General features: G+C 44.3%; 1 protein-coding gene across 4 annotated transcripts in view; it reads left to right on the plus strand.

Moving 5' to 3' along the window:
- Positions 1–17,944, plus strand: part of LOC115387638 (brain-specific angiogenesis inhibitor 1-associated protein 2-like) — a 47,893-nt gene extending 29,949 nt beyond the window's left edge. Inside the window, exons 6-15 of one of the 4 annotated variants that reach the window (XM_030090437.1) lie at positions 2,531–2,668; positions 8,460–8,612; positions 10,269–10,511; positions 10,613–10,844; positions 10,961–11,162; positions 11,245–11,313; positions 11,389–11,542; positions 11,787–11,824; positions 15,977–16,019; positions 16,447–17,944. In XM_030090437.1, coding sequence (XP_029946297.1) covers positions 2,531–2,668; positions 8,460–8,612; positions 10,269–10,511; positions 10,613–10,844; positions 10,961–11,162; positions 11,245–11,313; positions 11,389–11,542; positions 11,787–11,824; positions 15,977–16,004 — 1,257 coding nt within the window. In that variant the 3' untranslated portion in view covers positions 16,005–16,019; positions 16,447–17,944. Of the gene's footprint in view, positions 1–2,530; positions 2,669–8,459; positions 8,613–10,268; positions 10,512–10,612; positions 10,845–10,960; positions 11,163–11,244; positions 11,314–11,388; positions 11,543–11,786; positions 11,825–13,796; positions 14,839–15,976; positions 16,020–16,446 lie in introns of those variants that run through there. The other 3 variants (XM_030090435.1, XM_030090434.1, XM_030090436.1) reach the window with 3 other exon arrangements.
- The last annotated feature ends 13 nt before the right edge of the window (positions 17,945–17,957 follow it).

A 17,957-nucleotide genomic window follows, 5' to 3' on the forward strand; every position in this document is an offset into this window, starting at 1 on the left:
TAACGGTTGGGTCAAAAGTTGGGAAACCTAGAAATAAATCTATCCCACCGTCAGGGAAACCGCAGGCCTCAGCATGATGTGTGTAAATAAAAAAATAAATCATTTTCTTAAAAAAACAAAAGTAAAATTAGTTTTAACACTGAGTTCTACATCGAGACTGACAATCGTGAAATTAACATCAGATTCTTGCTGTGAGGATGAGAGTGAAAATATCATCCCTTTGGATAAATGGCAACATTTTCAACAAGTATCTTTTTGTACTCTAACAATCGGGACATTTTGTTATCATTCATAAGTTTTTATGTATCTGTTTACTTGTCCAGCAAAATTGACAGTCAAAAATCTCTGTCCTAGCTCTAATATGAGTTATAGATTACCAATGGCGAGCTTATTGACTGATTAAACCAAAGTTCACCCTTTCTCCTCTCTTTCTTATCAGATTCAGACTAATGATCTGTCTGCAGTTGAAGCCAATGATTTAAAGTTCTGGCTGAGGGGTAACAAAAGTCCACCGGCTTTTGCTCCATTAATTAAAAAAAACTCAATTAAATCCATGAAGTTGGTGTCCAGGTTATTGCTCTGTTCGCTCAATATGACCCTGTACTGGATGTGAACTTCACAAATTCTGATCTCTCTCTCTCTGTCTTTCTCTCTCATTACTATGATTTATGTGGAGCACCGGGGAGCCTCGGTTTGTGGGAGTTCTGTGGTAAATGTGGAGCCTGTGCCGGTTGCTCAGCTTTTACCCTTGAGGAGCACACAGGAATGAAAAGATGATTCATCTTTTGTTATCAGTTTGCAAAGACATCACCTGTGCACAGACATGTTTTTTGGTTGTGTGGAAATTTCCTTCAGCAAATCCATATTTCAGAACAAGTGTCTGGTATTGACTCTTGATAATCATTCGACTTGAAAGACTTCAATGTCAGACGACGCTTTGAAAGTTTGCGTTCTTTTCAGCAGATCTGCTCATTCAGACATTTAAAAAAAAAAAAGAGAGAGAGAGAAAAAAAACTGGCACCGCCCATTCAGACGGGCATGTTTCATACTGCGAGTCACGCTTTGGTCCTGCTCCTTCTTTCATCACCAGACGTTACCTCCCAGCAACCTCGGTGTCTTGCAGGATGCAAATGTGGGTGTCGAACCCACATGCATGCGAGCTCTCCTGCGTTTTTGCCGTCTACAGAAACCACATGAGCTTTCTCACACTCGACACGGTTGCTATAGCAACAGAGCCGGTACAGTCCAGAAACAAAGTTGTTTTCCTCGATAAATAAATAATTAAACAAATTGAACGAGTTAAATAAATAATTTCTGGTTTTAGAATGATAAGGGTATTAATTTAGCTTTTTGTACAAATTAGGCATGGCAGGCTTTCTCTCTCCTTCTCGTTCTGGACTGATTTCTCTTCCCTCGACTGCATCGTGGAAAGTAAAGTTGAAACCAGGTTATGAGAGGTAATCGGCTGCAGTGGATGCTGTAGGGCTCAGTCACAGGCATTGCTGGTGACAAATAACGCTGACGTGACGAGAGCGGATGTGGAACTTGACAAATGAGATGCTCCTCTGATTGCATTTTAGATTTCAAAACTCGTCCAAAGAATTTACAAAACGCATCCTTAATGACATACAGGAGCAATATTTGAACAAAAGAAATGTTTTCTCAAGGATTTTATATCTGAAGAAAAATGATACAACTAATGATTTATAGATGGAGGCTTTTCATGAAACCCAGTGATGCTTTACACAATAGAAACGTCCATTTTCTGGAGCTGAGCCCAGGTGTCGTCTGACAGAAGGCAGTTTCCGTTCCGTCCGAAGGGCAAACAGCACAACAGCACACACAAATTCACACCTGTGGTGACGTTATAGTCGCCAGTTAACCGTCATTTGGAGTCTCGAAAGAAGCTGGACTATCTGGTAAAAAGCCACAAACGCACAGGGAGAACGTGGAAACATGCCGCTAAACTGGTGATGTTCTTACTGTTAGTCAAAAAGTCAGACAAACACAAAAGATTAAATCTCGTTTAAATAAATATGAAACCTATAAATTTCAGATGAAGAAGTGGAACTTCCTGATAGTTTAGATTTATTACACAAAAAAATTGAGTGTTTTAAACCTTTTCTTTTCTTTATCATTTTATCTTGTAGGTCATGAAAGTCTGTTTCTCTTTTTGTCAAGAAGATGCCATAGTTATCACAGTCAAACTTTAAATTTATATAAATGTCACTTATTCTGGGGAAACAAGATAGATAAAAGCATTTCTGAGCCTGTGGGTTTTGAGGAGGACGTTCGTCCCGAGTCGGGACGTCTCTGGTGGGTTTGCAGAGAAAGTCCCAAAAGGACACATTAGCTGTTGTGTACAAGCTCAGCTTGTCCCGAAACTTTTGGAGAAGAGTAATTATTGCTCCTCATTTTCTTCCTCACTCACCTTTTTGTTTCTTTCACGCAGACTTTTTTAATTTGTGTTGCTGCCGAGCGGTCTAACTTTGTGATATTTTTTCCCCCCCCTGCACGCTGCCCCTCGTAGGCTGCCCTGAAGAAATACCAGATGGAGCACAAGAGCAAAGGGGAGAGTCTGGAGAAGTGCCAGGCCGAACTCAAGAAGCTGCGCAGGAAGAGCCAGGGCAGTAAGAATCCTTCCAAGTACGGAGAAAAGGAGATGCAGGTGAGCCTCCGGAAATTTACTCTGCCCCATTTGACACAGTTGATGAAAACACGAAGAGAGACGTAGTGATTCATAAACACACAGGTATATACGCGCTTTATTGCACTGCTGTGGGTGAGAGCTGGATTCGAGCGCCGTGATTCTTGGTGGAAATGAAGCCCGTTCTTCAGGAAGTAAGAGAGAACGCTCGAAAAACAGCCAGGGTGGGGGTGGAGGCGATGGCAGCGAGGTGTCCTGAGTGGGAAGGCAAATAGTGGAGGTTTGATTATGAATAGTTTCGCCCTTAACAGTCTTTCCTTACACACACACACACACACACACACACACACACACACACACACAGAGACGTGCGCGCATGCGAAATAACGTCAGCTCACTAATTGATGTGCCGAAGGTGCGTTGCACTCAATTTGCCCAGTGGGTTCCTGCGCTCGGCTTTGATCAGGGCGAGTAAAAGCACAGCCTGTGCACACAGCACACAAAGGCTTACTCACTTATCAGCGGTGGGCTGGATAAAATGGCGGAAGCCTGATATTTTGCCTCCAACAATCGCATGAGGAGAAATCTAATCTACTCATTCTATGCTGTGCGCATTTCCAGAGGTGAACTATTTAACAGTGAAGTAGTTTTTCCACCAGTACACTGGACGCCGAGGTGACCGGCCAATCACAGACCAGCTTCGCCGTTGTGATTCTGATTTTTAACAGAAGCTTCTCAGTTGAAGAGCTGCCAGATATTGGGAAAAGGGGCGAAAGCACTAACTTATGGCACATTTTTTGACAATCCTTCAGGCGGAAAAAAAAAAAGAAAAAAGAAACTCTAGTGTTTCACTCATAAGAGGTTAAAATCTTGAATCACTTTTATCAAAGACAAAAAAGAATCAGAGTCTTCCAGAGGAAACATTTCCTCTCTGAGTGCATCATCCACAAAAGGTTCAGTGTTTTTCATTACTTCCACAGCACAGCTTCCTCTGACGGGATCCTCCAGGTGAAGTGAGCGCTGATGAGTTAGATGCACTTTAATTGGTTATCTTTCACATTTAATTTTCCCATCATTTCACACGTTTCTCCCCTGTACAGTAGACACCCCCTCAGAAGAAGCTCCTCGTCCATACGAGCCGCTTTACTTTGGATTTCAGCGCCGCGATGTTTGCGTGTTGTTTATTTGTTTTGTCCTGTAGCCAGTGTGACTGTCAAACCGAGAAAAATGACACAGCAGAAAAAAAAAGTCCACAGTGCGACGGCTGCTGCCTCACAAGGACTTTTACTGGGAGCTGCAAGCCTGTCTGCCTGAAGGGGTGCGGGGGAAAAAATGTCAAGCCAACAGGTCAAGGCTTGCAGGATAAATACTGAGTTGCTGTTGGTCTCGCTGTGAAGTGTGGCCGCCCGTGACAGAATCGGATCGATTTCCTGAACTAGAAACACGGATTCTGTCCGAACTTTAAAGGATACAAAACGCCAGCTCGGGTTTGTCTGGTATGGAAACGTTGCCTTTAACGGCTCCACTTGTCCACTTGTTTTGAACGCCGTCGCTCTCTCGTCTGCCCCTTCCCGTCTGGGGTGGCGTGGCGTATCTGGATCGACTTGACGCCCGTGTCACAAAGAGTTGGTTCCCCCTGCGTCAGGAATGAAGAGATGCGGCGTTCAGTGTCGGCGTGAGGCGTGAGAGCTGGAGTGTGTGGCAGCCTGAGACGGCTGTTCCGGGGCTTTACACCAGCAAATCTCTCTTCAGAATGGCAAGTTGCTGCAGGTATACGACCGGCGGAGCATGCCTGGATAATTAGAGCTGGGTTAAGACTCCATTTGAATAATTTGATAAAAGGAAAAAATGACTGCGAGAGTTTCACCACAATAATGCTCTCTATTAGATAAGTCGCAGAGAGATGAGCTTTTGTGGCCTTATAAGTAGGAGTTTCGATTCATCTTGAAGGATTACATAAGATCACGCTGGCTTTAAGCCAGTTTAAAGTTAAGAGATTCATCAGAAATGTTGCCGGAGTGGTTCAAACAGATGGACTGAGTAGCTGACATCACCGTGGCCATGCTGGGCTGTTCAGGCCCCGCAAAGCCCAAAAGTAGCATTTTTACCTTGTGCCGACTGGACAAACAGTGGCAGCATTATTATTATTTCCCACACTGTTGCTGAGTGTGTATGACTGATCAGTCGGGCCCATCTGTGCAAAGGAAAGTGCTCGTTGGGCTCTGGACTCATAATGTACAGTCACTGTGCAGCAAACAGAGAGACAGAGATGGAAGAAAAAAAAAAAATCAGCCTCCCTGTTTGATTTGCAGGCTGCTCACTCGCACTGATCATATCACGGCTGTGGGTGTGTGAGAGAAAAGTCCGAGCCCCGTGGGCCGGGACGCCACGCTGAGAGGGAACGAGCCCCTTTCTCTCACAAGGCCCGAGCCTCAGAGAAGCTTTAGAGAGTGACCAGCCACAGAGATAGACCGGACATTTATAGATCTGGATGAAGATGGACTTCTCTCAGACGGTGGGAGGCTTCTGCAAAAGTCAAAGTTGTTAAAGACAAACTCAACATTTTCTCCTCCTCCATCACATCTGTGTTGGCTTAACAGATGAGAGGCGCTAAAGTTTTCCTTTTTCATCTCCCCTCTTTTCATTAAAAAGTAAAGTATGTCTGAGTCTGGCAGCGGACACAGATGGCGCCCGCATTTCATTGATCGCCGCCTCTATCGCTCTCTCTCCTGTCTTTCTCCTCGCATTCCTCACTGCTCTTTGTCTTTCCTCCCCTCTTTGTTCTCTCCTGCCTCCAGACACTCGGCGTACCATCCCATCCATGGGTCAGGCCCACTAAAATGATAATCAGTTCATTATGTAGTTCAGGGAAGGAAATCCAGGTGCCGTAGAAAAAAGGGGGTCTCATCTTGATAAACTCTGCATAGTCGGAGAGCGAGAGCCCAGAAAGAGAGAGGCAGCGAGAGTTCAGGATTAATAAGTAATGTCATCAGAGGTTTTATAAGCACCGGGGTTTCTTCAGCTTTGTGCCATTAAATTGGAAAGTGATTCCAACCTGGCACACATCCAGAGGAGGAGAGGGCTGTCTGTGACGCAGACGGGAGATGAGCAATGACAAACACACACGCAGCAGGTAATGTAGGCGTCGATGCTCTCTCTGTTGCGCCTCAGAGCTTTGCAGTACGATCCGTTTGAATCCAGTGAGTTCTGTTGATAAACGAACAGAAGAGCGGCTCTGAACTCTGAGGGGAAATGCAAAGGGAAAACTGGGCGTAAACACTTTTGTTGTCAAAGTTGTTTTATTCCTCAGTTTTTGACGCCGGCGAATGCCTCCCTTCCCACCGCCTGTAATTACAGGAAGCTGTGTCGGTGTAATATCGTGCATAATGCCTCCCTTTTATTCACAGGTGTATCAGGATTTTGTCCCGAATATGTCATCGTATGGAGGCACAGGGAGACGGCGGCGCTGATCAGTTAGGGCCTGAACGGCGGAGCCGCGCTTACGTACAGCAGGTTTCATTTATATTCATAACCTTTGCAAAACAAGTCATTCCGGCTATGATGTAACCCGAGGTCGCGCCGATATAATAGTGGCTGGTGTCTGCCGCGGCTTGCTTCCCACCGCGCTCATTGTCTTGGGTTACTTCGGTGACCTTTGGAATAGTTGGAGAATTGGGTTGTGCGGATTTGACGAGAGGAGAGGGGCACATCAGTCGAGCCACTCCTATTAACGGCGCTCAGCGCTGCTCCAGAGGCGAGCGGGCTCTGAGTCACACATGGCCACGACGGGAAGGGTCACTCCGGCAGGGAGAGAGCAGGAAGTTAGCTTGTGGTATTTTAAAGAGTGATAAGAGGTGAATAGAGGATATGTTTACTGTAAAATTGCACATTTGACTAAAAAGCTCATATAAAATAAGAAAATACCCAGAAAAATAGATGTAGTAGTTTGTTACTGCCAACTGTGGGAGCTTCATATGTGTGGGAACCAAAATGTTTTAGGTCGTCTGCAGGGTTACACTCGGGTTGAAGTTGGGAGTTTTGGGCCCACAAGTAATAGTGTGTATGTTTGTGTGTGTATTTGTGTGTGTGTGTGTGTGTGCCTGCCAGACGTTTCTCCAACATGGCACATTTCTCTCCTGCTTCCTCCCTCATCTCTTTATTCTCTGCAGTATAGAGTATGACTCATACCAAAACAAAATCACTATCTTTAACTTCTTCTTTTTTTTTTTTTCCAAAATGAAAAAATAAAATGCTGGAGGATGGAAAAAAAAAAAAATTAAAGTTGCCAAGTTCCAGTGGCAGATCTACAATACTTCACAACCCACCTTGCTGAGAGGATGCTGAAGACTTAAATTAAATACTTGAATTGTAAAGATCTGACTGAACCAGTTGTCGTACAATTAAATCCGCATTCAGGTATAAAGACGAGCGGCAGGGATGTTATTCTTGCATTCATCCTTTGCCGTGATTTGACAGTTCGGCGTGGTGGATTTGTGTGATGCTGTAGGTGGATTTCATCCAGCGCTGATGCAAAAGGCCATCCTGCAAATCGCTTGTGTTCTGTGTCATTTAGCCTTTTAAAATATTCCTACTCATTAGGAATCCCAATGAAGTTACCTCCGGCAGCGGGGAGGTAGTGTGCTCTGGTGGTTACTAAATGAAATACATCTGCTCTCTGCGGTGACGCCACAGGATCTCACATTTGGCCGCGGGGAGGAACTCCAGTTTAATAATCTCCCACAATCTTATGTGGAATCAAGTGTAAAGCAAAAAATAAAAAAAAGTAAATTGTACTTTAATGATTTCAGAGCAATAAACAGGAAGAAAGTTTAATCACACTGCTGCGTTTGGACTTTACTGGACTCAAAACACTGTCATTAATCAATATAATGCAGTCTTGTGCTTTTTGTTATTTTCTAGGTTTCATAATCGTGATTCTGAATGAGTGTTCCTGTGATCAAATCAAAGTTGTTCATATGTGAAGAAGATCATATGTCTTTTTTTACTAGATTGAGGTTATGTCTGATAACTGTATTGATTAATTATACCCTGTTGCTCACATGAAGTCATCCGGTAGCTCTCATTGAATCGATGAGAATAAATATAACCTTCCCTTCTGGGTCAGTATTCATCAGCAGATGTTACCGGATTAAAGCCATGAAAGTCAACTCTGGTCGGCCTACTTTGAGAGAACGAAGTTTCTGTCAGCTTTCCTGATGCAAACGCTGCATTTTGTGATTTGGAGTAAGATTTTGAGTCAAACCTTTCTGTGAATTCACTTACAGGAGAGTTATCTGAAGCTGAATGTCCAACATTCAGTGGACTATTGGATCTCTGTGAGCAGTTTCTCCTCCACTCCATGGGATCTTTGGTCGTAATGGTTTTTAGCCCCATTTGCACTCATGGAATATCAGACCGGAGAAAGTTGCCGAGTGCGGCTCTCTCCATGCTCAACTATTACTGCCGCGGTGCACTTTACCCCTAATTGCTCCACTGGAGGCGTTCGGTGATTGACGGGACAAGATTGTGCTGCACTGTGCAGCTTCGAGGTGCGAACAATTGCATGAATGTGAAGGAGGGTGTCATATAAAAAAAAAAGTACTTGTGTGTTTGCCAGCTGATTGGTCCTTCTTCTTTTATAACTTTTTGTCCGTTTGCTTCACCTACTAAAGCTGAAAACTTGAATTTTCCGCAGTGGTTTTTACCGACGGTGTGGAAAAAGGCAGGAAAATGTGGCTGAAGAGCTCCTGTAGCGTTCATTTAATATAAACTGTATACTGATGTTGCCGTCCCTTTCTTTGCTCTTCCTCAGTTCGTGGAGACCATCAGCAGTAAGCAGACTGAACTGGACACCTTCATTGCAGAAGGTTACAAGACAGCCTTGTCTGAGGAGCGTCGCAGGTACTGCTTTCTGGTCGACCGCCAGTGTGCCGTGGCCAAGAACAGCAGCGCCTACCACGGCAAGGTAAGGTCAAGACTCACGTGATGTTGCTTTCACAGCCAAACGCCATGATGAGGGTCGCAGGGCTCCGGCGTTCATATTAAGAAATTGACAGATTAGAATAATTTCAAGGGTCTAAAGCAAAATCTATACAGATGTTTGAATTTAAAATTTAAAGTAGTGCAAAACACTTCTTTTTTTTTTTTTTAGCACAGTTCAGTGAATCGTTTGGGATTTGCATATGTTTTCATATTAGTTTGATTCATTTGCATCATATTGTGCAACCATAATTACAATAGGGTGCTTAAATGTTTTATTTACAATAATATATAAGCCTGCTTGAGTAGCAGTAAACCTCACACTGCAGTAGATGTGCTGTAGTTTTACTATGGTTTGCGTGGCTTTTTTTTTTTCTCCATCTATTAAACTATTATTCGTCTGTTATATATTCTCTTTGTGCTGTTGTGTTGATTCAAACTGCTCCAAATCTGTCATCTCAGGTGCATCTGGAACTCAACTGCTGGATACCGTTGTTCTGCAGCAGAGCAAACTAGCAGATATATAATTCAAAATCACATTAGCTTTGACCGCTCATTGGGGCCTCTTCATTTTAAAAATTCATTAAGACGGTGGACGATGCCCAGCTGACAGACGCACCTGAAAATGTAATCCATCATTGCACTTTTGAGCATCTGGTCACCTTTCGGTGCAGTAAAGGGCCTCGCTTTCCCGCACACGAACATCAAAGGCATCAAAATAGTAAACCGTGAGTTCAGATGTGGGCTATGGTTCATAAGCAAAAGGTACAAACTGTTTTCAGTTTGATGGTTTTAACAGAGGAGTTTTATAAATCGGGCATTCCCACGACAAGTGTTGATTTTCTTTTTGTTTTCCTGTTTTTGTTGCGTATATCGAGCATGGATTTCTTCATTTATTTCTGTTTGATGTTGCTGGTGAGACTGGTTGCGTCTGTGCGCTTCAAGCACATCCGTTTCTCAACAATATCACATTCTTGGGTAACGGAGTCCATCGGTCTCCTGGGATTACTGGTGGGTGTGAACTGCCAGCCTGAAGACGTCGCTGGAGGAGGGCAGCGTATGTGCGCCGACCGCGGCGCTGCTTCAATTTTATTTATTTATTTTATTCAAGGCGAAGTCTAGCCATTAATCAGGTTGGGGGGGGGGAGGTTGTGCGTGGGAAGAGTTCACCTTCAGCAAACTGAAGAACCCTCTCCCTGAGGGCTCGCCTGTGTGTGGGATCTCTGCGTGACGGAGGGAGAAAAAGAAGGGATTAGTGTGTAGAAACATCATGAAACATAGTTTGAGCATGAGCGTAAAGCGTACGCTAACATATCTGTTGAGCAAACCGCTTCCGGCCGCCGTCGGAAGAACAGCCGTGTCCGCAGGCGGCGAGATGCCGAAGTGGGCAGCCTGGTTGTACGTTGGTCTGCCTCTCCCACGCGCAGCGTTACCATCGTTCCGCAAAGGGCAGCGGTCAAGGATACACAGCGAGGAGTTATCTTTGAGGTCTGCTTGAGAAACAAACTGAAGGTTCAGCAAGAAAAGGTTGTTTTTTTTTCTTGTCATAATGCAGCGAAATGAATTTGACTCGTCTTCCTGGAGTGACTTCTTTTGATCGTCCATCTTTACTCGTCCTGCGGTTCCTTTCCTCGCCTTGCAGGGTAAAGACCTTTTGACCCAGAAGATCCCCGTGTGGCAGCAGGCCTGCTCAGACCCCAACAAGCTGCCAGAGAGGGCGATGCTCCTGGCCCAGCAGATGGGCTCTGCTGCCATCGGAGGCACCAGCCCCCTGCACACCTCCAAATCCAACCTGGTCATCTCGGACCCCATCCCCGGGGCCCAGCCCCTCCCGGTGCCCCCGGAGCTGGCCGTCTTCATGGGCAGTGGCCTTGGACATCCAGCGGTGAGTTTGTGTTGACAAAGTAACAAAGAGGGAACTGATGGCTGCACTTTATCTTCACTCAGATGTTTATCGGACTGACCGGCTGTGTGTTGTTGTTCCAGAGGCTAATGGGCCCTGATGGGATGTCCATGGTGAACGGGACAACAGGAGTCCACGGAGAGGACTTCTGGACAGATGGAGGCACAATGACCGTGTCCCAAGTCAGACCCTCGTCTCCTCAGACCCAGGCAGCGGGCCAGTCCCAGGCCCAGCCCCAGAGACAGGTCAGCGATGTCTACTCCAACACCCTCCCGGTCCGCAGGCCCGCACCTGCCAAGAATAAAAACCCCGTGGGTAAGAGATCCAAACGCTCTGCAGGACATCAGATGTTTCACTGATGCAATAGATGCAGTCTCAACGTAGTCTCGCTACCTTCTCTGACTTCACCTCTGTTGGAACGGTTCCCTCAGGGGAAACACGGACTCTGCCCAGGTCCAGTTCCATGGCAGCAGGACTGGAGAAGAACGGGCGCTCCCGCGTCCAGGCCATCTTCTCCCACGCTGCGGGCGACAACAGCACCCTGCTCAGCTTCTCCGAGGGAGACGTCATCACCCTGCTCGTGCCCGAGGCCCGCGACGGCTGGCACTATGGGGAGAACGAGAAAAACAAGATGTAACTATTGTCCTTTTTTTAATTTGAGGGCTTCGGTTCATACAGTAGAGCACGCATTTACCAGAATCTGTACTTTCCTCAGGCGTGGCTGGTTCCCGTTCTCGTACACTCGCGTGCTGCCTGACAGCGACAGTGAGAAGCTCAGAGTGAAGTATGTGGCTTTTCTTATAAGATGTGTATCATCGATGGGTTCAGGCCTGACTCCGGTGTTTTCTCGCTCCTGCAGCCTGCATCATGGGAAAAGTAGCAGCACGGGGAACCTGTTGGAGAACGATGGATCGCTGCCGACGCCCGACTATGGTCTGACTGCCCGACTGCTGGCACAGAGCCTCGCACAGACCCGCCCGCGCCCCTACAGCATGGCGGGCTTCGGCACACAGGTATCCACACCTGATGTACACATGAGCGCCGCTGCTGGAGCAGCTGTGTCGCTGCTGCTCAGTTAATTTGCGTCAACCATCTGATTTAGTCTTATGTTGCATAATTAGATATGAGTAATCCTGCAGTAACTGAATATCAGACTTTGGCACAGTTTCTGCTGCCACCTAGTGTTTGAATTCATGTATAACTTCAATTGAAGATACAGGAAGAGACTATGTAAACCTATTACTTTTTTTTTTCTAGCCTGCTATTGAGGATTATGACGGCCGCTTTGCCACAAGGTAAGTGACTTACTTTACAAACGGACTACTAACTAAATACTGATACTGTGTGACTGCTGTCTTCTGATTGTTTAACTTGGATGGGTTTTGCAGCAATGGCTTAACAAAACATAAAATAAAAGCCACAAGATGATCAGTGAAGATCTGTGGGGTTTAACAGTCTTCCTGGAAAGCCTCTGTCCTGCATGTTTTAGCGCCTCTCCAGGCTGCGACACCATGTGTGACTGTAATAAAGAGCTCCTTATTGGCTTTTCATGGAGCTCGGTGACGACTTGAATATTAGATTGAGTTGTGTTAAAGCCAGGACGCATCTAAAACATGCAACACAAGGGGTTATTGACATGTTACAGTAATCATGACATGCTCAGGAGACAGATATTAAGTCTTATAACCTCATTAATACTGCTCTATAGAGCAGTAAATAAAAATACGAGTATATTCAGTTCAAATACAACCTGGGTATCTCGATTACTTCTCTGAAGCAAAGAAAAAGACATTTTAACATTTTACTCATATTTAGTTTGAGATCTTTTAGCTCATCTATGTCTTTGTTTAATAATAAATAAGAAAAAGTCACACTTTTTGCAAAACTACAGTAGCAACCAAGAAACTGCCAGTTACATTTAATTTAGCAAGTTTTGTTCTTTTGTTCAGTTTCTTCTTCTCCATTTCTAGAGTATTTGGTCTATTAAAATATTAGGAATTTGCAACAGTCCACTTTCCAGTCACATTTTTCTGGAGAACACTGACTAAGAGTTGGACGTGCGTTTGTGTATTTATAGATATATTTATTAGAACGCTTGCGAAGCCTCACGCCGGAGAAACTTTAACCGCAGATAAAACATTCGGCTTCTCTGCTTTACAAGTGGATTATGCAGTTAATCAGTGGCGAGGACGGCAGGCCGAAGATCCTCAGTAGTTCAAGTTTGATGAGAAGTCAAAGTTAAGCCGAAACAATCGATTTTGATTGATTTGTCATAGCGTTAAAATCTCCAGTGCATCGCATCTTTTATTTATTTTTTTTCGCTCGTCTTTTTTCACTTGGCTTGAGCCTCGCAGGATCAGTGTCTCAGTTTATTGTCACGGCGCTCTCGGCTCAGTTTATTTTGTCTGTAGTCGTATCAAGTCTGCGTTGACTCACCAGGGTTGTGTGAGGCCGAGGTTAGGAACGACACTGTGCCTTTTTTTTTCTGTCCAGTCAGGGAGTACATCCTTCTATACATGTATATAACTGTGGTGCGTGTGTGTGAAACGGCGTGTGTGTAGGTGCGAGACAGTGTGTGGGATGGAGAGAGGGAGAGCGAGTGAGCGAGCGGTGGAATATCGTGGAGCGTATGTGTGCGTGTGTGTGTGTGTGCAGGTGTTTGGTGGAATACGTGTCGTGACAGTAGAAATCATGCTGACCTCATCTCAGTCATCAGTGCTCGTCAGCCTGGAGCGTCAGGCACCAGTGTCAAGCTGTTTTGCATAATCCTGTCTGCTCTAAATGTGTGTTTTTTTTTTGTATATATATATTTTTTTGTTGTTGTTTTTTGTATTATTATCCTGAGACGACATTGTCCTTCAGGGTGTATTCACCCCAGCAGACTGATACGATGCTACATCCCTCCAGCTAAGGAGATGACTTAATGATTTTCTCATCAACAGTAAAGCCACGGTTTTAACTGCTGTTCAATGAGTGGAAGAGGCAAATATTGGAAAATCAATCGGCGTGATGTGTGAAAAATTTTCTAACCAGCAGACGTGCGTGTCAAAGTGTTGATGAGGGAATTGGAAGTCTAATCTTCCTGAATATGGCAGGTGTGTTTGGAGTTGTAGCTGCAGGCGGGGTGAAGTCGATTTCCTGACGCCCGCCCCGCCTCCCGCCCCTCTCCTAAACTCCACCGCGCCTCCTTGTTGCCTGTCTTGTCTTTCTCCATTTCTCTCTGAGTGTGTCCGACCTGGCAAGCTTCCTTCTCTCTTTGTTCCACAGTGACAGTCCTGATGGCAAATTGATTTCGACTGTGTGAGAACAGACATACAGACAGAAACAGACAGCTCCGGATAGCGCAGGGGCCTCTTCCTCCCTCATCTTTTCCCCTCCTTCTTAGTCCTCCCTCCTGTCCAATTATCTCCGCCTCTCCTCCTCTGCCTCCACGCACCCCTTCTCCGAAAGGAAGAGGCCAGTTTCATCCCTCCTTTCTGTGCTCTCTTCCTCCCCGGGTCCCTCCTTTCCTCCTTCCTCCCGTCCATCCTGGGTGCTGCTGCTGGTGGTGTCGGTGTGGACAGTAGCGGTTGGTGGGTGGAGGATTGCATTGAGCGGGAGAGCCAGAGCGGGGCCTACCTGCTCGGCATGCACCGATACGGACTCTGAATATCTCTGAAATAATCTCTGATCGCAAGTCCGCCACCATGGACCCCCGATCTCTCAAGAGACTGCCTTTGCTACTTGCTTGTCTTTTCATGCATGTACATGGTTGTGTCATTTTTTTTGTCGAACTAAAAAAAAAAAGACATGTTCATGTACTGTACAAGTGCCAAAAGACTTCGACGTCGTCGTACTAAAGCCACTGACTGAATGGCCTTTTCCAAGCACACGTGGGCCCAGTATTACCGAGTTCCCACCCAACACTCGTACGCTCAAAAAGCTTTGTTGAAAATGAGACTGTGCAGCAGATTCCTCTTTCTGTCCTGAGAGATCCTCTTGGTCCTGCTGTGCTTCATCGTGCTACACTTGGTTTTCTGTCCAGAGGGTGTGTCATATTTGCCTTACTTTGCTTTTTTTTTTTTTTCCATATTACACACATTTTATGTGCAATGAAGCAAACTTTCAAATTGAGCTTTGAAAATATAGAGTATATACATATATATCTATATCTATATACATATATAAATATTGAAATGGTTTCCGTTTGTCCACCGGATTGCATTGTATTCATTGCAAAAACATGTTTGCATACAAATTTTTGAATCAATTTTTGCCCTCAGCCCCATATCAACGTTATTTTTGCAGTTTTTTTTTGCTCAACTAAATCCAAAACTCTTTGGTTAAATAAAATGTCTCCCTTCTTGAAGCTGCAGTAAGCTTTAAAAGGGTCTTTTTTCTTTTTCTTTTTTCCTTTTTTTTTTTTTTTTTTTTTGAGTATCCTCAGTAACGGCTGTGAAATAGTTTTAGTTTGAATAATAACCACAGCTTTTGCAGCTTTCAGTGTTATTTATGATTGTACTCCCTGGATGGCTGTGTAGTTTTTTGGTCTTTTCTTTAAGGGAAAAAAAAAATATTGTCCTTGTTTTAAAAAAAAGTTTTGGAAAAAAAAAAAACAAGAAAAGAAAAAAACAAATTACCTGAAACAATGGAAAACTGCTGATTAGTTGAAGTGTTTATCTTATGCATGCCGTGGAGGGAAACAAGAAAATGTGATCCTAAATTGACTTTGAATGTACGGTGACTTTTTACAAAGGTATTCTAAATAAAACATATCTCTATATATTAATAAACGACCTGGTCTGATGAGAAATCTGTTCTGTCAGTGACGTGACGTCCCCAGCTGTCTTGATTCAGAGCTGCAGCCTTGTTTCACTTATAACGTCTTTAAATTCCTCCCGTTTTTTTTTTTTTTTGTATTTTTCCCCCCCTTCAAAAACAGCCTCCCTAGTGTGAATCTTTGTGAGCCGCAGCTGTGTCCTCTGCATGCAGTTTCATTTGGAACGCTCCTCTCACACACCCAGCATCTGTGCTGCGTTTGTCATTAGGGGGGAAAAAAAAGCCTGTCGGTGTGTGAGGTGGTGTTTTTGTACAGTATTCGTATTGTCGGGACTGAACTCTTGCCTGCCTGCATATCTCTTTGGTTGTTTTTTTTTTTTTTTACGTTTGGCCTTATATTTGAGTTGTGTTTGGGTTTTTGCAGCAGACACTGCTGATTTGACTCCATTTTCCGCAGATTTTGTTCCCTTTGAGTCTTGATTTGGAACGGGAGCAGACCGTGCTATATTTAGTATGGCATGATGAGCATGGAGCGCGTACTTCTGTTTTTGCATCCCTCGTTTATCTCCTGTCGTCGGTCCGCAGTGTGTTCGTGTTGCACCAAACTAACCTGTGTTCTTACAAAGTGTGAGCCATGCATGACCCGAGAGATGAGCCATTCAAACCCAAAGGTTCTCTTTACCTTCCAGTTTGGGTCCAGAATTGTCCCGGTTCTGAGGGAACAGGACCTCCGTAAGTCACCAGTCTCCATCGCCTTTTTTTTTTCAGCCGACTGATCATTTTACTTCCTGGTTCTCCCTTTTTTTGGCCTCATCGGGCTGTCTGGCTGCAGTAGGGTGCTGAGAAGTCGCTGGTCTTTTCTCGCTTGGGTGATCAAACAAGATTTTTTCATTTTGTTCCCTTTTTTTTTCTTGTCTAACCCAAAACCAAACGGAGAAGACACTAACCCCCTGCATGTGTGCCTATTAAGCTGTCTTTGTCTTACTTTGCTAGTTTCCCCATCACATGCTTACCGACCCTCATGGTGCCGCTGCTTTCTGCTCATGATGAGATTTGTCTGAGTGCCGGTTGCGTTATTGACCGTGTGCGTCTCAGTCTTGTTCGATGCTAAACGCTAACTATGAATGTTCCTTGTCTCGCCCCCCTCCTCTCCCCGCAGTGACCACTCCCTGGAGGTCTACCTCCGGCCCACCTTCACTGACGACCGATCTACACCTATCTTCTACTAGCAGCCTGAAATCCCCTTTTTTTCCACTCGTGGGCCCTTTTTTTCATAATGGGAGGCAAAAATTGACTTTCATTAGTATGTTTCAAATGCATAATGTTAGCAAGGAAGGGCCCAGAAGTGTGACTGGGGGGGGAACAGTTCCCTCGAGGAGCACAATTATACCACTAAGAATTGATTTACTTTGCTGTGGAGATTCACTGGAGAGTCTCCCGGTAATGTTATGTAAATGCTTTCACCAACAATGAATGTATCAAGCTGAACATTCAAGAGCAAGTTTGACAATAGCTTGTATTAGTTATTTAGAAACAGATAAGGTATGGCTAAGATGTTATTTACTAGTTATGCCACTATGTTATTATTTATCTGCACTTCTGTTGTGGGGTGACTTTGTTCTCTTTAACACTTGTAAACTTGGATTTGGGAGATGATGGTGGGTGAAGTAGGCCGGCCGGTGCCAGTTTTCAGTGCATGCTGGGTAAAATGAGCTGACGGCTAAGCGTAGATCGACTCCTGCCACACTTAGCTAGAGCCGGACATTTGGTGAGTAAACTTTAATTCAGCTTTTTTTTTTTTTTTTTTTTTGAACCGATGTAGAACCTTATATTTACTAGTTGTTATACAGTACACCCCATATTTTTTTTTCCAGTGTGGGAACTGTGCCTTCAATGTCTGTTTTTTTTTTTTTTTTTTTTTTTTTTTTTAAGTCGGATGCTTCCAGCATTGTTTCTGTTGGTCTGTAAACTGGTTTGAGGGAAAATGCATCACAGCTGTATTTTATATTTCATTGAAAATCCTGAGGGGATTTTTTTTTTCTTTTATTTTGTTGTTTTTCCAGCAAGCTTCACTACCGCTGCACTTCCACAGAACAAGATGAAATCATGTTTGAATTGTTGCTCTTTCCTTCACTTTGAGTTTGAGTAAAACCTGCCAGGCGATAGCCAAGAGATGAAATACATTACTTTACACAATCAGTCTTTTTTTTTTTTCTTTCCATCATGTAGCTTTGAGGGAGTAGTAGCTTATCAGATAAGGTACAGTATTATCATATCTCTGGATCATTAATTCTCAGTATTATAAAGCCCATTCATCTGAAAGACGACTGTAGATCGGAGGCAGAACGAGGTGAGAAGACAGTGTTGGGATAGCCGGTTGCACGAATGAGCTGAAACGCCTCTGAAGCTGCATTAATCCAGTTATTTCATCGTGAAAAGTCATCTTGTGTGGATGAGGACCTTCCGCTGAGTTAAATGATCACCGCTTTTATTGCATTACTCATTTGGGCATCAATTTTCAGAATCATTTTTTACTTTTATATTGCTCTCATTTTGTCTTGTTTCTCACCTTTTGTCCCTGTTTGTAATATATCTGTACTGTACAGAGAGTGCATATAAATTATCTTGTCCAGAAATAAACCTCAATGGGCACACACTCCATGTCTTTTT

The sequence above is a fragment of the Salarias fasciatus genome, chromosome 4 (assembly GCF_902148845.1).
Source record: "Salarias fasciatus chromosome 4, fSalaFa1.1, whole genome shotgun sequence".
Lineage (NCBI taxonomy): Eukaryota > Metazoa > Chordata > Actinopteri > Blenniiformes > Blenniidae > Salarias > Salarias fasciatus.